At 45.7% G+C, this 20,597-nt stretch overlaps 3 protein-coding genes across 4 annotated transcripts in view; 2 read left to right on the forward strand and 1 right to left on the reverse strand.

Moving 5' to 3' along the window:
* Positions 1–282: 282 nt before the first annotated feature.
* On the forward strand, positions 283–8,735 carry LOC115828485 (extensin). 2 transcript variants are annotated; one of them, XM_030792483.1, is made up of 10 exons: positions 283–546; positions 2,100–2,153; positions 2,286–2,966; positions 3,382–4,011; positions 6,331–6,461; positions 6,610–6,715; positions 6,814–6,871; positions 7,314–7,406; positions 7,682–7,896; positions 8,106–8,735. In XM_030792483.1, the coding sequence occupies exons 2-9, from the start codon at positions 2,113–2,115 to the stop codon at positions 7,880–7,882; spliced, it is 1,941 nt and encodes a 646-aa protein (XP_030648343.1). In that variant the 5' UTR covers positions 283–546; positions 2,100–2,112; the 3' UTR covers positions 7,883–7,896; positions 8,106–8,735. The 2 variants fall into 2 exon arrangements, with proteins under 2 accessions (XP_030648343.1, XP_030648344.1); XM_030792484.1 differs by lacking the exon at positions 283–546 and having other exon boundaries at positions 1,952–2,153.
* Positions 8,736–9,698: 963 nt separating this feature from the next.
* mrps31 (mitochondrial ribosomal protein S31) lies at positions 9,699–14,802 on the reverse strand. Its single transcript, XM_030792628.1, has 7 exons — positions 14,649–14,802; positions 13,012–13,929; positions 12,560–12,712; positions 12,256–12,402; positions 11,432–11,505; positions 10,181–10,324; positions 9,699–10,034 (listed from the first exon to the last, which is right to left on the reverse strand). Exons 1-7 carry the CDS (start codon positions 14,762–14,764, stop codon positions 9,799–9,801), a joined length of 1,788 nt encoding a protein of 595 aa, XP_030648488.1. The 5' UTR covers positions 14,765–14,802; the 3' UTR covers positions 9,699–9,798.
* Positions 14,803–15,972: 1,170 nt separating this feature from the next.
* Positions 15,973–20,597, forward strand: part of slc25a15b (solute carrier family 25 member 15b) — a 9,971-nt gene continuing 5,346 nt past the window's right edge. The window contains exons 1-3 of the mRNA XM_030793048.1: positions 15,973–16,030; positions 16,947–17,205; positions 18,271–18,408. Coding sequence (XP_030648908.1) covers positions 15,973–16,030; positions 16,947–17,205; positions 18,271–18,408 — 455 coding nt within the window. The remainder of the gene's footprint in view (positions 16,031–16,946; positions 17,206–18,270; positions 18,409–20,597) is intronic.

Consider the following 20,597-nt stretch of genomic DNA (forward strand, 5'->3'; position numbering starts at 1 on the left):
GAATCAATCTTATTAAAAAGTAATTAGACACATACTGGCAATAACAACGGTTTGTGTTGTATTGGTTCGCCCCCTACAATGTGAGGTTTTGTGGTCACCAGCTCCAAACTGAGTATTTTCACTTATGGTTAAAGTTATACTGACATATCAGAAAGGCAGAACGTCTGTTATGCACATCGGCATCGTCTGGCTACGGCAGGTCTTGCTTAGGGGAAGACATAAAAAAGCGATGTAGCAGATGATATCGAACGTCACTTCCCTTCCTGACTAGACTACAGCAGCTGTCGGAACAGGTCATACGGAGACAGTCGATTCAGGGAGAACGGATTTGTTTCGTTTTTGAGTTAATTATGAAATAAACAAAGCAGACACTAAAGATAGGATAGGATAAAGATACCCTCTGTAACTCTTACACCATAGTTAAGCAGATACTCGACTTGAACCATTGACGGTTGTGATGAGCTAAACTTAGCCAACAGGACGTTAGCCAAGGAAGCTCTCTGGCTTGCTAGTAAACTCGTATTTAATCGGCCAGCCGAGTTTTGGGTAAGTAGTTTATGTATTGCGAATTTGCTTCCCTGTTGCAGAATATTCTATTAACGTGATATTAGTTGAATAAATGGGTCGTTTGTAAATGCTGACCAGAGTTTTCGGTTACCACTTGAGGCGACATTTAAACGAAAAGAAATCTTAGCAAACATGGCTAGACATACCAACCTAAAATAAGTTGTTCAGACGTCGAACCAAATCGAGTTTGAGTATGCCACAGTGTGGTAACACAGTGTGCTAGTCTACATGTATCAAACCTTGGTATTGCTGAGTACAGCATGACGTTCCGTCAGTAATTACATTATACACAGCGTTTTGGGGCGTAGTTCTATAGTTGGCTGGTAGTTGACCTATCAACATATCCGTAAGGCCTATTTTTCCGCAAGGCCAAGTTTCTTTGGCCTAGACATAAGTGTGTCCGCTTACAGAGAGCTGTATAAGTAAGTACTGTCTCGATAGCGAACATGTACTGTCCTTAATTTCAAGAGGTAAAAAAAAAAAACATTTAACGAAATAAACAAGTACGTGCGGCGTCTGTTTAACTTGCTGTAGTTAATCGGACGAGTGCAGCTGGGGTCAAGATTTAACTTTGAAAAATCAGCCGTGTCATGCCAGGCGGCCGTGAACCACAGTTAGCCTGTGTGTAGCCTTTGGCTCCGTGTTGCACTATTACATAGCGAGTTGCGACACGATGTGATTTTCGTTCGCTGTTTCCTCACACGGACTGTTGCTGAAGACGTTTTAAAACAACACATTGTCTACCAACCAGATTACCAATACCACGAATTAACGAGTTTAAAAATCATTTAGACCTCGTCCGAACTAAAACAAAATGCACATCGCTGAAAAGAGCTTGGAAATACCGGTGTTCTGTCGAACTGTGCTACCTAGCGCACAATCTTGGGTTAGGGGTGGGTCTAGACTCTGCTATGGATTCGCGCTATGATAGCATTTCTCGACAAAGCAACACAACTCGTCAGAACGCCGGCCGTATGGTCAGTCGTACTGTTATTGTTCTATAAAATTGTGTACAGCGCTACCCTGTCCCAGTATAGGATAATAACCTATACTATATTATTTATACTTAATAACGGACGTATTGTATTGTTTTTGTAAACACATGTAGCATTTTCCTGAAGCTCATTGCCCCCAGTTAACCCAACACAGTAGTCACAACAGCACGCGAAACAGGGAACAAATCCAGAGTGGTAAGTGTATCGTTTTATTTCGGGAAAAATCCCAGGCAACCCTTTGGACAGAACCAACAGTATGTCATCCTGTGTTGGGTCCATGTTCAGGTTTTCACAGCTGCGCATCCAATTTGAAACGCCACTGAGGGGCTGTCCCTGCTAGTGCTCTTGTTCTTTTATTTTTAGCTCAGTAAGATGACAGACAAAACCGAGCACACCACTTTTTTCTGGGGAGATTTATTTTCCATTTGTGTCTAAGCCAAGACTTGTGTTTAAACTGTGGAGTTTAGTTTGTGCTGTATTGTTGATGTGTCCCTCTGGTACTGAAGTGACCTTTAATTCTTTTTCCTGAAATGACAGTGGAGGACTGAAGATGGTGAGACCACACTCAGGATTATCCCGTCTCAAAGAGAGGTTTGTTTTGGTGCCGCAACTGTTCAATTTCTCAGATTTCCAGTCTCCATTCCAAGATAACATTCCTTTATAAAATAAAATGATGTGTCCTTGCTTGTTGTATTTTAAAGAGACATATTGTATTTTGAACAGACATTTCTCAGATGGCTACAGGAATATGCCATATGAAGGGCGGTTTGGCCCCCCACTCAGAAGCCAGAGGGGGATTCGCGGGAACCCAGGCAAGGCGCCCCCTAGCTGGCGTGAAGCTAACAGTAGCGGACAGCACCTGTATGGCAAGAGATCGCCACACATGGGAGAACATCGCGACCGACCTCACGGACAGTGGATGACACACAGTCAGGATCACTACGAGCACTACCCAGGTTCCCCAGAGCCTCATCGGACCCACAGGAGACCCTCCCCTCCCCGCTCAAGCCACCCTCCCCCCGCCCAGCACAGGCAGTCCCCACACAGCCCGCTGCATGGGCCTCCAGGCCACAGACAGGCGCCGTTCCATGTCCCACACAGCTCACCCCGGCTTTATCACGGCTTATCGTCAGACAGGAGGGGCCCCTCCCCCTCCTCGCACTCCCCACGCAACCCCTACCTGGGCCCCCAGCGACGCCCAAGCCCCGCAAACAGTCTGGATCGGAACTGGGACACGCCCAGTCACAGCAGCCCCCGAGAGAGGCACTTTGGGCGTCCAGATCAGGGGGGTCACTGGAACGGCCCGGGGGGGTTCCCACAACCCCGAAATGGGGAGTCTGGAGTCCCTGGCTCCCCCCAGAGGAAGCTACGGGAATTTCATGGGAGGAGCTCATATCCAGAGAGGTACAGGAATGATGCTAGCATGAAGGCTGGCTGACATTAGAGAGAAAACAGGTGAAAGAGGGGCATTAGTTTTGTGAAAGGGAGGTTTAGCTCACCAAGGCCACGGGTAAACAGTACCCTCCCTCTGCCTGTCAGTCAGATTAAAGGGTGATGTAATATCTCATGGTAAAGCTCTCAAGAATTAATGTCAGTCTGAAGAAATTGTATAAGACCCATTGAAGTTTAAAAAAAGGTTGTACTGTTCTCAACAGTGATAAATCATTCAGCAGATTTGGGTGCTGGTTCTAGCACAATAGAAGTTTAACAGCCCCCAACCCCCCCCCAAAAAAAATCCTTCATATCCCACTCCACCTGCTGTTCGTCAGGAGCTGGCATTGTAACCCACATGTTTGTATTGTTTGTGATGGATGTGCAGGTGGTCAACAGATGGAGACCCTCGGAAGCAACACGGAGAAGTTGGAAGGGTGAGAGTGAGGGACGGGCCGGGTCGCCGCGGCCCAGACTGGGCGCACCCACACCCTCGCCCCTCTTACCCGCCCTACTCATGGAAGTCTGCGCCGTACCCACCACCCCCAAGGTTCCGCCCACCCCACCGGGCTCTGGAGAGGCCCATCAGGCCGCCGCTGAAGAGGAGGAGTGAGAGCCAGGGGTGGCCGCAGTCCTCCATGGGCTCGGACGCTGGTCACGTCCCATCCAAACGCCCCCGCCGGGAAATGTCCGTTCGACCCCCACCGAGGGGCTTCGGAGGTCGCGGCCTGTCCCTCAAGGACAAGAGTCGCATCCTTAAAGGGCGGAAGTTCAGGGCGGAGTCTGTAGCTCGGTTCAAATTGCCCCCTCCACATCCAGGGAAACCAGAGAAGGCCCATAGGCCCAAGGATGGCTCCCACCCAGCCGCAGAAAAAGCTCGACTCAAGGACCATCAGAAGACCGAGTCAAAGAGGCCTGGACCTCAGGAATCCCCGCCCAAAACAGAGGCTAACTCGGCCAAACCTGAGGGGAGCTCGGACACACAGGTGGAGTCACGCCGCTCTGTGAGCGCACACAGGTATGGTATCACCCTTCTCACACTGCCCATGGGCGCGTGATGATGTTTAGAAGGTCAAGCTTCCTGTTTGTCAGTGGTACAGCTTCCACCACCCAACACCAGGGGGCGCCACCTTGTTCTAATGAAATGGATGAGGAAAAAAGGTTTAAGTCTCATGGCTGGTTTTCTGCCTCATCATAGCCACCTGTAAGATGTTAAAGCTGTCTGTCATGTCCAGAATCTCTCAGTTCTTCAGCAGAAGTTAAGGGGATTTCTTAAAGGGGAATACCAGTTTCAAAAGTCTCAAGCATAATCAGCGTAATTCATTCTCCCTCTCCAAAAGGGTCTCAAAAAGTCTAACAATGGCATGTAAGTCAAACTCCTGCCTCTCACCCACACCAAGACAGTTCGTTCGTGTGATATGGCAGCCGAGGGAGGGAAAGTGATATTATAAAGCAAGGCCTTTCGGTGTCCGCTGTAACAAAGCATCCAGCCTGGTCCTTTAACGCAAATGAAAAATCATAACACCTGAAAAACCACACTTTAAACTGAGGAGCTTAGTCCTGCAACTTCCCACGGGTCGAATACGGTCAATCACGTATTGTCCAGAAACGGAAGAATGGATTCAAGTGAAGATCTTGAGAAAACGTTTTAAAAATGAAGAATTGAGAGATGGATGAAAGGAAGATGAAGGTTTGTCCAGTCATTACTTGCATGACTGTCAGTGTCAGGACAAACTGGTAAATCCAGTGTGTGATGACCGCTGGCCCTAAGGAAGAACACCATGGCGTCTGGGTCTGTCACAGTGGGAGATGCACTGACCTGTCTCCAGAACATTTCTGTGGGAGTTTTTGAAGAGAAAATGGTGTTCAGGTTGGCATGAGATGGGCCGCTGAGTTCTTAGGACGTGTCACGCTGATGGGGCACTCCGTGACCAACGAGAGAGATGTTGCTTCAGCCGGAGGCCAATCGAGAGGAAGCAAAACCAACAGACACTGGTCAAATCCGCGGTGGAAAGGTACACGGCATGCCCTGAAACGGCAAACAGAAGGGTCGGTGCAGACGCGACAGAAGCTGCATTCACGGTTTCTCTAGAAGCTGTCGGTAGTGAAGCACAGTGTGCACCATATGCTGGAGCTGTGATAGATTGTGTGTGTGTGTCTCCCTCTTTCTCTCTCTACTCCCCTGACCAATACACTGCCCTCTATCAGCCCAGTTACTAACGCATTAGTCTGTACAACTGTAAAACTCCAGTGATGGGCATGGAAACGTGCTCTGGTTGGTTGACATGGAAACGTGCTCTGGTTGGTTGACATGGAAACGTGCTCTGGTTGGTTGACATGGAAACGTGCTCTGGTTGGTTGACATGGGCATTAAGAATAAATGTAATGAGTTTTGCATCTCTAATGTGCTGCTGCTGGAGGTGGATGAAGAAGGTGGTAGACAGAAGAGAAAATGGAGGAACATGTTTTTCGGCGTGTACTCGCCTGACTCCCCTGGTTTCGCTGCTCGGCCACGCGGAAACCCGCTCCGCTCCGCTCCCGTCACCTCAGACATGAATATTCACTCATCTCTAGCTCTGAAAGTTCGACTCTAATTTCACTGGGGTGCCCAGACTCTGTCACCGAGTGGTTATGGGGGTTGTGCTACTCTCACACCAGCCAGTCTGTTCAGTGACACGGCATCCAGCTGTAGAACGATACTAATAGAGACACGAACGGAAGAACACGGAGCACACTCTGATTGACTGGACTGACGGGTCGGGACAGGGAAGAGCCGTCTGATTTAAGGGTGAAGTAGATGTGACGTCCTGAGTGTGTGGAGAGTAATACGAGAGCGTCCCAGGACTAACTGTACATCCTAACCTAACACTGTGACCGCGTTAGGGACAGGAAGGCTTCTAAGAGCGCAAGGTGAAAACAAAAACCGCAAATTCAAACAGAAGCGTGGAGATGATGGGCTTGCTCTGCTGTAAGTACCAATGTGGTAATCCCTATTTTATCACTGTCGCATTTCTTACTTTAGATCAGTGTGTTTTAAGGTTTGTGCTTGACTGTGATTGGTTGGCTGCAGACTTCCCCTCCCCCTGACCGGGTCAGTGCAGTGTGTATATGTGGTGTTGTAGGTCTGCTCGTGCTCTGTGCAGTTCAAACAGCTGCTCAGCGAACCACTGGCATTTGGCTCGCTCTTTTTTTTTTTTTTCTTTTTTTTTTTTTTCTCGTCAGAATATTCAAACGGAAGTTCAGGTTCTAATGAAACGTTCTGGAAGGTTCTTTCAGAGCAGAGTGCGGTTGTGTGTGAGTCACCCTGACCTGTCCACCCTGCTCCCTCTCTCCTCAGCTCTTCTCCCATAGACAGACGGCTCTCCCAGGACCTGGTGGTCGTTTCCCAGTGGCAGGCGGGACCTGGACCCAGCCCCACTCCTAAAAATGGGACATCATGGAGGGACAGAGCCGCCAAAACTAAAACTGGTACATTGGCCATTCTCTGGTTTTAACGTACGCTAGTCATCGATTTTTTTTTTTTTTTTTACTTCTGGTATAGAGAGGTTTCTGTGAACTGGAGAGATGTGTTTTATTCCAGAATGTGAAATGACTGCAGTTCTTCTTCCTCTCCTAGAAAGTGTGAAAACACATGGGAGCATCATGCTGAACGAGCGTTTCACCAAACTGCACCGGCCTGGAGGCTCTCAGCGCAGACCCAGAGAGCACCTGTATTCAGACAGGCACGTGAACCGCACTGCATCTGCTCACGCCCGCTTTGACCTGGTGAAGAGTCCACGTGTCATGACTCACTAAAGGTTACGTGTGCTTCTTTTTGCAGGCCGGAGGATCGACCCTACGGAACAGGGAAACCCCTCAGAAAGCAAGGGCCTTTTCTGGTATTTTCTCAAACTTCTACTTTGAAAGAATTGTCAGACCACATATGTGTTTTTGCATTTATGGCTGTGTCTTAATGACACAGGGAAGAGTGTATGTGTTTTCTGCTGAGAGACAGACCAGTAGGATAATCAGTGTTCTGTGGCCTTGTGAGTGGAGTGTGTGTATGTGTTTGGCATTGTTAGGGGCTGTATTGCCATAGGAACAGGGATAGCCAGTGCATGACAGTAACCGACACTGGTTCTGACTGATGTTCTAACCCGTCTGATGAGTTACTGTTAGTCGTCAGACACTTCTGTGAGTGTCCCCGTGGGGAGACCCACTGTAGCCAAAACAAAGGAGTAACACGTGGAGATGTCTCAGAGGACAGTGTCTCTGTGGCTGAGAGGAGAGTGTTTGTGTCTGGTGACAGCCGTGTGATTAACGGGTGTTTGACTCTGACAGAGACACGGCGTTCGCCCCGGCCCCGGACCCAATCGTGGCCCCGTGTCTGAGCCCCCGCCACTCCCACCGCCGGCCGCCAGGAGACCTCTGATGGTAGGTGTTCCCTGGGAAACCTGGTCCCCAGTCACACTGTGACATGACAGCCCTGTGCCATCGGAGTTCCCTCTGCTCATCTCTGCTCTCAGTCTGAGTGGAAATCAGGGAACCTGTCTGTTAAAGGAAATGTGCATGAACATCAGCACTGTGTTAATACTGAAGTGGGAGACAAGTCTACATTATTAGCTGTGTAGTAGGGTTAGGGTCAGGGTTAGGGTTCTGTTTGTTGATTGGTTGGTGACATGTTTTGTGATGTGGGCGGCATCCTCTAGGGGATGGTCGTGTCCCGTCCTCTGTTTCAGCAGAAGCCCGTGTTCAGGAAGAGTCAGAGTATTATGTCCAAATACCGCAACCTCCAGTCACTGCGACACAGGCCTGCACCTCCACAGAGCACCTCCAACAGGCCTGCACCTCCACAGAGCACCTCCAACAGGCCTGCACGCCCACAGAGCACCTCCAACCGCCGCTGGTGACCTCTCAACCCAAGGTCAGTCTGTCGGCTTTTTTTTTTTTTTTTTTAATCTGCACACACACAGACTCACACACAGACACACACATGTACGTTTGTGTTTACACACTCTGCTTTGAACATAGGGGCGTGACCTTGTAAAGCTCGTCTGCTGTGGTGTCAGAAATTCTCAACTCTGCCTGAACTACATCCTGTTGGCACTGGCTGAGCTGTCTTTGTTTTTGCAGGTGCACAGATGGACCAGTACAGATGGGCAGAGACACCATGGAAAAGAGGTGTCGAAACAGCTGGACATCATGCACCAGGCCTGTGATTCTGATTGGCTGGAGTGGAGCTGCTCTCTGGGGCTGTCTACCCCTCCTCTGTAACGTTTCTCTGTTACTGTTAATCCACGTGTTTATCCTCAGCAGGATGCAGGATTTGGGGAAAAACTATAAAGACCTTTTTTCTGTTCTCATGGGTTGGTGTTTACAGCTCTGGACTCAGAACATCATTTGGGTTGAAGGATTGGTGTTTTTTGAAATTCATGGCTTTTGTTTGTTTGAGAGTGTGTGTGACAGTATAATCTGTATCCAAGTTCATGAACATTAAGGGGAAAAACATCTCAGTATGTGTTTTAGACTGGATAATGTTTCTTTTTGTTTGATTTTTTTTTTTTTTTTTTTTAAGAGAAGATGTGAACAGCATCGTGGGTTTGTGTTGTAATCATAATCAGTCACTGATAAGACACTGAACTAAAGCTATGCTAAGACCTCTGGCTTATTTGGTTTTTAAACATTACATGTAAAGAACCCAAATTCTTATGTATATAGGTTGTTTATAGACATTTCAAATAAAAGAACTGGATGTGCTAAGAATCCCCATACTGACTGTCTGTCTCTGTACATCTCTCTGTGGGTCTATTCCCTGTCTGTCCACACATCTCTGTGGGTGTATTCCCTGTCTGTCCTCACATCTCTCTGGGTTTATTCCCTGTCTGTCCACACATCTCTGTGGGTCTATTCCCTGTCTGTCCACACATCTCTCTGGGTTTATTCCCTGTCTGTCCTCACATCTCTCTGGGTTTATTCCCTGTCTGTCCACACATCTCTGTGGGTGTATTCCCTGTCTGTCCTCACATCTCTGTGGGTGTATTCCCTGTCTGTCCACACATCTCTGTGGGTCTACTCTCACCACTTGAGTTAGTCCTCTATATAAACACTCAAATCAGACTTCAGGGAGAGTAAAAATCCTACAGTGTTTACAAAATCAGAGAAACATCTCGGTATTAGTACACACACGGTGACTGTGTAGCCCGCTCTTCACTGAGCCCGATTTCCCGTTTGGTCCCTACAGAAAAAAATGCAGCTCTCAGAGAATTCCAGCTCTATGGTCTAAGCCGATGACTTCACCTGTGAAGAATATGACATCACTCCAACACCAAAAGTTTGTCTGAAAATAACAGTATTTATTTGTGAAGGGTGCAGCAGACATCATCACTCCTCACCCCACCTCCCTCCCTCCCTCCGCTCTGAACTGTCCTGGACAGTGCCCATTTACACAAACTCCAAGTTTAGTGGAGACAGACTGGAGGCTGTCTGTCTGGTGGAGGCTGTCTGTCCAGTGGAGGCTGTCTGTCCGGTGGAGGCTGTCTGTCCGGTGGAGTGGGAAGAGCTGCTGGTTAACAGAGGGCTGTATCAGTGCAGTGTCTGACCTGGCCCTGCTCACTACACACCTTCATTTATGTGGAGACGTGACAAAACCAGAGAACAGTACCTCTGGATGTTAGACATACACACACACACACACACACACACACACACACACACACACACACACACACACACACACAAGTCCTGTGCTGTCCAAGCGATTCAGCCTGTCAGGTTTAGAGAGAGTGTCAGAGGCCAGGCCTGGTGGCGGAGGCCACTGTGAGTGTGTTTAGCTGATGTACACCTCAGCCTCCTTAAGGATCTCCTCTTTCTGTTGGAAGTATTCTCTGAACCAAGCAATGTGCTCCTGTTTCTGCTGCACTGTCAGGTGGGGGTTTTTGGACAGCCCCCCTACCACCAGCTCCATGAAGTGCCTGACAGGCCCCTGACGTGGGAAGCCGCTCTCCAGGTGCCTCTCCAAAAACACATGCTCATGGAACGGCACGCCTGCCTCCTCCTCCAACCCTGAGAGTGAGGGAGGGACAGCGCGGCAAGAGATGACGGAGGAGAGATGAGGGAGAAAAAGGCAGGAAAACAGATCAAATTTCTGTCATCATTGATTACATTGCACAGCACACAGAGACACAGCTAAGACAGCGATAAACCCTTGCCTGTCTCGTTGTTGACTGGATATGGCCATAGTTTGCCTTCTCTGGTCCACTCTATCATCTCTTCAAAACCATTCCGAGGCCTCTGATTGGCTGACTGGACAATCTGATTAGCCAGATCAATATCCCAAAGGCTTGGGGGTGAAGCTGAAAGCAAACAAGAGGTCAGGACTGACTTCTCCACTAGGGACTCATTATGTGGCCTACTTAAAACGCTGTGTATGAATCTTCTACCAGATATGCATGCTCACTACAGCCAACCAAGTTATATGAATAAAGATTCAAACCGCTCCAGAACAGGAATGTGTAACGACTGTGATGTATGAGTCTTAGGTAAAAACAGAGGAGAGTGCAGGGACAGAAATGAGAAACATGACTGACTGAGCACTGGGATTTCACAAACACTATGATTTCACTAACACTCTAAAACTATGATTTCACTAACACTGGGATTTCACTAACACTCTAAAACTATGATTTCACTAACACTATGATTTCACTAACACTCTAAAACTATGATTTCACTAACACTCTAAAACTATGATTTCACCAACACTGGGATTTCACTAACACTCTAAAACTATGATTTCACTAACACTCTGATTTCACTAACACTCTGATTTCACTAACACTCTAAAACTATGATTTCACTAACACTCTGATTTCACTAACACTCTAAAACTATGATTTCACTAACACTGGGATTTCACTAACACTCTAAAACTATGATTTCACTAACACTCTAAAACTATGATTTCACTAACACTATGATTTCACCAACACTGGGATTTCACTAACACTCTAAAACTATGATTTCACTAACACTATGATTTCACTAACACTCTAAAACTATGATTTCACTAACACTATGATTTCACTAACACTATGATTTCACTAACACTATGATTTCACTAACACTCTAAAACTATGATTTCACTAACACTATGATTTCACGAACACTCTAAAACTATGATTTCACAAACACTATGATTTCACTAACACTCTAAAACTATGATTTCACTAACACTGGAATTTCACTAACACTCTAAAACTATGATTTCACTAACACTATGATTTCACCAACACTATGAGTTCATCAACACTCAAACTATGATTTCACTAAAACTATGATTTCACTAACATTCTAACACGGTTTCCCTAACACTATGATTTCATCATCACTCTTAACACTATGGTTTCACTAACACCATGATTTCACTAACACTAACACTAACATGACGCGTCTCTCCTTACCAAGCTCGCTCTCTCCTCCCTGCTCCGTTTTCACAGAGAAGATATTCAACCGTCTCCCTGTGAACACACTCTTCCTGCAAAATCCAAACACACACACACACACACACACACACACACACACTCACTCAGAATAAATCAACACACAAACACACTTCCTGCAAAATCAACACACACATACACTCACTCAGAATAAATCAACACACACACACATTCTTCCTGCAAAATCAACACACACACACGTCCTGAAAAATCAACACAGACACACTCAGAATAAATCAACACACACACACACTTACTGCAAAATCAACACACGCACACACTCAATCAGAATAAATCAACACACACACACACTCTTCCTGCAAAATCCAAACACATGCACACACTCAGAATAAATCAATACACACACACATATTTCCTGCAAAATCAACACACACACACTCAGAATAAATCAACACACACACACACTCAGAACAAATCAACACACACACACACACTCAGAATAAATCAACACACACAGACACTTAGAGGAAACAGATTAAACACATAATCTTAACAAAGACATATGTTTGGAGAAGCGATTAACTGCCTTATCTTATACAAAGTTTCACAACAATGTGCAGTCAGGAATTAAAAAAAAAAGACAAAATCTAAATATTGTCTGGTGTCAGTGTAATAAACTCACAGAAATTAGATGCCAGTTTATCGTATGAATTAAAGTCACTACATTGCTCTTTCATTGAAGGAAAAAGGTGTATTCTGAGTTGTCAGTCAGAGGTGCTGTAAAACTGTCACTCTGCGTATTTAAAATGTTGCAGTGTCTGTACCGTCTGCGGACTCCGTCCAGTTCACTGGCAATACCCCTCTCATGGGTGTAGCCCCGCCCGTCATCATCAAATCGAATCTGATTGGCTGGTCTGGCATTAGGCCGGCCATTTGGCCTTCTGCCCACTTTCATGTCAGCGATGATGGTTCTGAAAAAAGAGCAAGAATTTAATATGACATAAGTAACTAATTAAATATAATATCAAATCAAAAGTCATTTATGAAATTTTGTTAAAAACTTAAGACCCAGACCATGAATCTGCATTCAGTTATGTCAATCACAGCAGTTAGCCTATCAATACTGACCCTATGCTCTGCCCCTCCCCCTTCCTCTGGGCCTCAGCCACAGCTTCGTGCTTCCTCAGTTGCCGTAGTAACTCAGACTCAACCTGGCTCTTATTTGGCAGCGTAGATGCAACCGCAGATGCAGCAGCCACCAAGTCAGGGCTCAGTGTCTCACTAAAAAACACACACACACACACACGCACGCAATGACAGCAAATGAACTCACTGATGTTTTGTAATCAATGACTGTAGTTCAAAGCATGAGATGGAGAAAAAGATTCATAACTCTGATAACATCAAGAATGAGTGTAAAAGCTGATCTGAGATCAGTGATATAGAGCTGAGACTGTCCAGAAATACTGTGATTGTGATGGCAGTCAAATTAGGCTATGAGGTACCCTTAGATTCTTAATGAGTACTGAGATTAGTCCTGAAATGATGTACTAGATCAGAGATTAGACTGGTAATCTGACCTTGCTGGAGAAGACTCAGCACTAGCTGCCTGCTGGAACATGCTGGTTGCACTCTCCATTGGTTTGGGTTTGGTTTTGGGTGGATATTCACTGCTCCGAGGAATCTTTGGGGTTTTAAACTTTCGCTTGCTTGTCACCTCCACTTTCATAGCTCCCAGCAGCTCCAACAAGCCCTCCTTTCCACTCTTCACTCGCTCTCCTTCCCCTTTAGACTCTGTTTTCGTCACACTGGCCCGTGGCTCCACGTGTCCAGCCTCCACGGCGAGAGTCGATTCTGTAGCCTGGATCTTCCATTCTGTTACTTTCTCTTCTTCAGTTTTCACTTCCACTCTCTGCAAAGCCTCACCTTCTCCCTCCTGTGTACTCTCTCTCTTAATGTCTGTTCTGTTCTCCTCCTTTCTGGCTGCAGTCACTGCCTCTGTGGTAATTTCTCTGTCATTCTCCACCTCTCCCCTCATGTCTTTATTCACCTCCTTCTCCACCTCTCCCCTCATGTCTTTATTCACCTCCTTCTCCACCTCTAACCTCATGTCTTCATTCACCTCCTTCTCCACCTCTCCCCTCATGTCTTTATTCACCTCCTTCTCCACCTCTAACCTCGTGTCTTTATTCACCTCCATCTCCACCTCTCCACACATCCCTTCATCTCTCACTCGTTCTGTCATAACCACAGCTTCACTCCCTCTGCTGCCCTCTGTAACCTGCTCTTCACTACTCTTTCCCTCCACCTCTCCTTCAGTCTTTGCCTCCATTTTAACCTGGGCAGAATCATCCTTCTTCGCCTCCATCTGCATTTCCTCCACCCTCCCTCCATCCTTCTTCACCTTTTCCGTTAAAGTAGAGCTTGGGCCCTCTTTCCTGTCACAGTACGAGGCCGCACTCACTCCAAGTGACCTCTGACCCGACTGGGCTGAAGTCCTGGAATGAAAAGAAAGCATATGAGTGACTGCTCATTATGTTTACTAATTACTCTTTATGTTTAGTAATTCTGTGGAAATCTTTCTACACCAACGACTGGTGACATGTCTTTGTATTTATTTTCAGGCGTACGTAAGAAAAGCACGTTTTTGTATTTTGTATGTTTGTCCAATGTCAAACGTGTGGTGGTCTGTGCGATGCTTCGAGGACTGAATTCTGTAAATGATAATAGCTGCGGACTTCTTTTGTGATGTGAAATGTGTGGAGACTACTTTCTGTAACAGTCAATTCCTGACTCATTACGTGCCATTTGCCTCCTTGTTCTGCTCAACGGTACTTCCAGATTTTTCTGTTCAGCATTTTAAGTCTGTAATCAATCTTTTCAAAACAGCTAGAAACTGCAAATTTGGGTTGTATCACAGTCCACTTCACGCTACTGTCAACTAACATCTCAGTGACGTTACACGACACATTACCGCAATACTACTGTCCCTGCCCTCCACTGTTGCATGCGAAGAGTTAACGCTGTTAAATTCGCCTAAATACTAAATTCACGTAAATAAGCCTGAAACTAACATGCAAATGAAGCCTCAGGCCAGGGAGTGTACGAATTCACCGTGTGGTTTTGCAGTCCACCAACACTGAACCATGTTAGCACCCTATAGCTACCCTCAACCTCTTCAACCTTGTCTCCGCTCAACGAGATCTCACATACACACCTCAAGATGGGAAAAGACAGTATCTCATTACACCTCGGAGAAAAAAAACGTGTATCCTTGGAATGAATCAGCGCGCTTCGGCCCTGATAAACAGATAATAACACTCTTCTGTACATAACTGATCTTCATTGACACCCACAATGTCGACCGTACACTGTTCCTAGTGCAGTACCCACAAATGTCCGTGAGAAAAAAACATGACAGGTAAAAAGGTTCCGGGACAAAATATGGCGCTCCCTTCATTGTCTTCGTAACGTACACAATAACGTAATAATTCTGTTACTACTATAGCCTATTGTATAGTTCTGTAGTTTAATAAACATGCACGTTCGCTCTATTCAACGATTTAATGTCACTGTTACATTAACACCTTATCTGATTTAAATGGACCGAGAATTGTTTATCGGCTCGAAAAAAGCGAAGCAGCAGCTTTTTCACAACTGAATCTTGGAAAACTAAGTTCAGAATTAAACAGTTCAGAGTTTAAGAATTAAACCCTAAATTGTTTAACTTGTTTTGCTGTGTTATATGTCTTCATGCATATTCACACATCCACATTCACTCTAGTGGAATGGCACATACTCCCGTTGTCTTGTTCCTTATGAAAGAGACTAGCACTAGGGCAGAGCGGAGCCCGATGTCCGTCGTCCTCTAGGCAAAAATCCTGGTACTATAGTATACGGTGTGGGGGCTGCCATCTCCGGTGACAACAGAACGGAGCGGTCGCATACATTCAAACGGAACGGATAAATGAATGAGATTTCTCCTACTTTTTTACCTACAGTCTCGACTACAGTGAGTACGTTAGTGAGCCACTTTAAACAATGTTCGTAAGTATGATTTGAAAAGCTGTCATCATAGTATTATATATAGATCGATATACTACATGATAGAGTGTCTTTCAGATGATGCAACGCTGGTTAATGTTATGTTTGATGGCATGGTTTACTAAGCAGCCTTTGGGGTTGCTTAGTGGACGGTAAATGAAAGACTGAATTTGAAATGTCGTCCAGCCAAAATTGTCAGATATCATGGACGTTGAAATGTAGCACAGGAAAAATGTTTAAGTGTGTCCGTGACAACTTTCACAAAACTACAGCAAACTGACTAAGTGGGGGCTCGTCCTATTGAACGATGATACCGGAGAGCTGAAGCAGGCCTGTGGAAAATAAATCGGGTCAAAATGTAGCAGTTTTTCCAATTTGACCTTTTATCCTTTTCTTATTTGTGGTCCTGCGTAAGAACTTTGCGTGTGTTAACTCTCTCTCTCTCTCTCTCTCTCTTCCCTAGCTGAAGTGAGAGAGCGCGCGACAGACCCAGATTCATGATGAGTCCTCACCCAGCGGTCCAGGCCGTGATTGACTTATCCGCCGGTGCCATAGGTAAACTGCTTCTCTATCCAGATATTTTACAATTATTTTGTGCTTATCTCTAACTAATACTACACGAATCACGGCTCGTGTCGAAACAACAGTGTTAAATCATTGCATTTGATGTGATTTTAAGTCTTTAAAGGGGTGGATTTTCAAAAAGAGGTGCTGTGACGCATGGTTGTCAGTACCTCATTAGCATGTTGTACTGTTTGCACAGAATGACTGAAAACCTGAAAAACTGCAGTTATGACAGAAGCACTATTTGGGGAAACTGTTCAGCAGATAAAGTGATCTGTAAACTGTTCAGCAGATAAAGTGATCTGTACGAATCTTTCTTTGCATTGTGCGCTCCTCCCTGCGGTCCCCAGTGCTGGTCTCAAGCTGAGTGCTGACCACAGGAGTATTATTGTCATTCAACTCTCAGCCTTATCTGAGAGAACTGATCTATGTGTGTGTGTGAGTACTTATCTCTGTGTGTGTGTGTGTGTGTGTGTGTGTGTGTGTGAGAGAGAGAGAGAGAGAGAGAGAGAGAATGAATACTGATCTGTGTGTCACAGAGGGAGGTTTTATCTTCTCTTATCCACTAACATTTTTTAAAACTGAGGTTTCAAATCACTGTAGAAAATGTGTTCACTCAGATATTTTAGGCTACACCGAACACTGTATTCACTGTACACACAGATACTTATTACACACACAGGTATGTTTCAGCGGGATTCTGTACAAGACTGAACAAAAAATAAACCCAGTTTATTAGTATTATTTATATGCATTTTCTCTCTGTCTCTCTCTCTCTCTCTCTGCATCTGTCTGTCTGTCTCTCTCTCTTTGTGTCTGTCTGTCTGTCTCTGTCTCTCTCTCTCTCTCTCTCTCTCTGCGTCTGTCTGTCTGTCTGTCTGTCTGTCTGTCTGTCTCTCTCTCTCAGGTGGTGCTGCGTGTGTGTTTAGTGGACAGCCTTTGGACACAGCCAAGGTGAAGATGCAGACGTTTCCGTCTCTGTACCGTGGCTTTGTTGACTGTTTCGTGTCGACATATCGGCAGGTGGGTCTGAGAGGGCTGTACCAGGGCACCACGCCCGCGCTCATGGCCAATATTGCCGAAAACTCCGTCCTCTTTATGAGCTACGGATTCTGCCAGGAGACCGTCCGCGTCCTGGCTGGACTTCAGAGCGGGGCTCCCCTCAGGTGAGCAGGGTGACAGGGTGTTGTGTCAGTATTGTGTGTGTCGTGTCAGTATTGTGTGTGTTGTGTCAGTATTGTGTGTGTTGTGTTAATATTGTGTGTGTTGTGTCAGTATTGTGTGTGTTGTGTTAATATTGTGCGTATTATGTCAGTATTGTGTGTGTTGTGTTAATATTGTGTGTGTTGTGTTAATATTGTGTGTGTTGTGTCAGTATTGTGCGTGTTGTGTCAGTATTGTGTGTGTTGTGTTGTGTCAGTATTGTGTGTGTTGTGTTAATATTGTGTGTGTTGTGTCAGTATTGTAAGTGTTGTGTTGTGTCAGTATTGTAAGTGTTGTGTTGTGTCAGTATTGTGTCAATATTGTGTGTGTTGTGTTAATATTGTGTGTGTTGTGTCAGTATTGTGTGTGTTGTGTCAATATAGTGTGTGTTGTGTTGTGTCAATATAGTGTGTGTTGTGTTGTGTCAATATTGTGTGTGTTGTGTCAGTATTGTGTGTGTTGTGTCAGTATTGTGTGTGGTGTGTCAATATTGTGTGTGTTGTGTTAATATTGTGTGTGTTGTGTCAGTATTGTGTGTGTTGTGTCAGTATTGTGTGTGTTGTGTCAATATTGTGTGTGTTGTGTCAGTATTGTGTGTGTTGTGTTGTGTCAGTATTGTGTGTGTTGTGTCAGTATTGTGTGTGTTGTGTTAATATTGTGTGTGTTGTGTCAGTATTGTGTGTGTTGTGTCAATATTGTGTGTGTTGTGTCAGTATTGTGTGTGTTGTGTTGTGTCAGTATTGTGTGTGTTGTGTCAATATTGTGTGTGTTGTGTCAGTATTGTGTGTGTTGTGTCAGTATTGTGTGTGTTGTGTCAATATTGTGTGTGTTGTGTCAGTATTGTGTGTGTTGTGTTGTGTCAGTATTGTGTGTGTTGTGTCAATATTGTGTGTGTTGTGTTAATATTGTGTGTGTTGTGTCAGTATAGTGTGTGTTGTGTCACTATGTTATAATGATATGCCAGAAGACAAAGATTGTGTAATTAAGTTTCTCTCTTTCCCCCTCTCCCCATCTCTCTCTCTGTCCAGTGATATGCAGAAGGCATGCGCTGGTTCGGTGGCGTCTGTATTCTCCTCTCTGGTGCTCTGTCCCACTGAGTTGGTTAAGTGTCGTCTGCAGGCCATGCATGAGATGGCAGCCTCAGGCAAGATCGCCAGCAGCCAAAAGTTAGTGGTTCCCCTCACCCTGACCCTAAACTCTGACCCTAAACCCTAACCCTGTCCCTGGCCCTAACCCTAAACGCTGACCCTATGCTGTCTTTAACTATGACATATATACCTTGGACTGTGAGTTGCGGGTTACCTTTTCACACAAACAGCATTGCACTGATTCCTGCCACATAGAGAGTGAAGCTTTTTATGGCCCTGCAGGACCTCGTTCCGCAGGCAAGGGGCATGTAACCACTGCTACTGCAGGTTCACAGTGTAATTCCCCATCCCAGCCATTAGGGGTGCTGTGCAGCAGTCTTTTCTCAAAACTGCTCCCTCTGGAAAATCAATGAGAAACAGTGATATAAATAACAGTTTCCATCATTTATGAAGCGAAGTCATTATTCCTTCTCGTCTCTATTGTTCTTTACTGTAGTGGGAGATGAGCTTCCTTTTCACAGTGTAAATACAAGTCAAAGACTCACAGATAAACTGTCCCTTCACACAGCACAGACCATGACCACTGCTGACAGTGGGTGGAGCAGGTTAAACCTGGTGTGTTCTGTCCTTCGTCTGTTTGCTCTCCTTGTTTCAGCCCTGTGGAAATGATTTACTGATAAAAGTTTAATTCTCTGTTGTTAACGTTGGCACAGGGTTGGGCACACATGATTGAATTCATGGTTTAGGGTTGTTAGCGTATGTTATGATGAGGCATGAGTTTATGGCTAGTGGTAAATAAAACAGAGAATGACTGGAGATAACTGGAATGTGTACAGACATTGTGCGATTGTCCAGAGATGGTCATGTGAAATATCTGCTGAGAATCATAAGTGTTTCCACACCTCCTCAAACACACCACCCTCAAACACACCTCCTCAAATACACACCTCCTCAAACACACCTCCTCAAACACACCACCCTCAAACACACCTCCTCAAACACACCTCCTCAAATACATACCCCTCAAACACACCACCCTCAAACACACACCCCTCAAACACACCTCCTCAAACACACCTCCTCAAATACACACCCCTCAAACACACCAACCTCAAACACACACCCCTCAAACACACCTCCTCAAACACACCTCCTCAAACACACCTCCTCAAATACACACCCCTCAAACACACCAACCTCAAACACACCACCCTCAAGCACACCTCCTCAAATACATACCCCTCAAACACACCACCCTCAAACACACACCCCTCAAACACACCTCCTCAAACACACCTCCTCAAATACACACCCCTCAAACACACCAACCTCAAACACACCACCCTCAAACACACCTCCTCAAACACACACCCCTCAAACACACCTCCTCAAACACACACCCCTCAAACACACCACCCTCAAACACACCTCCTCAAACACACCCCTCAAATACACCTCCTCAAACACACCCCTCAAACGGACCTCCTCAAACACACACCCCTCAAACACACCTCCTCAAATACACACCCCTCAAATACACACCCCTCAAACACACACCCCTCAAACACACCACCCTCAAATACACACCCCTCAAATACACACCTCCTCAAACACACCTCCTCAAATACATACCCCTCAAACACACCTCCTCAAACGGACCTCCTCAAACGGACCTCCTCAAACACACCACCCTCAAACACACACCCCTCAAACACACCTCCTCAAACACACCCCTCAAATACACCTCCTCAAACACACCTCCTCAAATACATACCCCTCAAACACACCTCCTCAAACACACCTCCTCAAACACACACCCCTCAAACGGACCTCCTCAAACACACCTCCTCAAACACACACCCCTCAAACACACCTCCTCAAACACACCTCCTCAAACACACACCCCTCAAACACACCTCAAACACACCACCCTCATGATTGAATTCATGGTTTAGGGTTGTTAGCGTATGTTATGATGAGGCATGAGTTTATGGCTAGTGGTAAATAAAACAGAGAATGACTGGAGATAACTGGAATGTGTACAGACATTGTGCGATTGTCCAGAGATGGTCATGTGAAATATCTGCTGAGAATCATAAGTGTTTCCACACCTCCTCAAACACACCACCCTCAAACACACCTCCTCAAATACACACCTCCTCAAACACACCCCTCAAACACACACCCCTCAAACACACCTCCTCAAACACACCTCCTCAAACACACCACCCTCAAACACACCACCCTCAAACACACCTCCTCAAACA

This window comes from Chanos chanos, chromosome 15 (assembly GCF_902362185.1).
Source record: "Chanos chanos chromosome 15, fChaCha1.1, whole genome shotgun sequence".
NCBI lineage: Eukaryota > Metazoa > Chordata > Actinopteri > Gonorynchiformes > Chanidae > Chanos > Chanos chanos.

Excerpts from the sequence above, each read along its gene's own strand:
- LOC115828485 (XM_030792483.1), top strand. The coding sequence starts at position 2,113 with ATGGTGAGACCACACTCAGGATTATCCCGTCTCAAAGAGAG. Across the intron at positions 6,872-7,313 it reads GAAAGCAAGGGCCTTTTCTG|AGACACGGCGTTCGCCCCGG; the intron begins GTATTTTCTCAA and ends TGACTCTGACAG. Across the intron at positions 7,407-7,681 it reads CCGCCAGGAGACCTCTGATG|GGGATGGTCGTGTCCCGTCC; the intron begins GTAGGTGTTCCC and ends GGCATCCTCTAG.
- mrps31 (XM_030792628.1), bottom strand. The coding sequence starts at position 14,764 with ATGTACAGAAGAGTGTTATTATCTGTTTATCAGGGCCGAAGCGCGCTG. Across the intron at positions 12,403-12,559 it reads GGGGAGGGGCAGAGCATAGG|AACCATCATCGCTGACATGA; the intron begins GTCAGTATTGAT and ends CTCTTTTTTCAG. Across the intron at positions 10,035-10,180 it reads TCCAGTCAACAACGAGACAG|GGTTGGAGGAGGAGGCAGGC; the intron begins GCAAGGGTTTAT and ends CCTCACTCTCAG.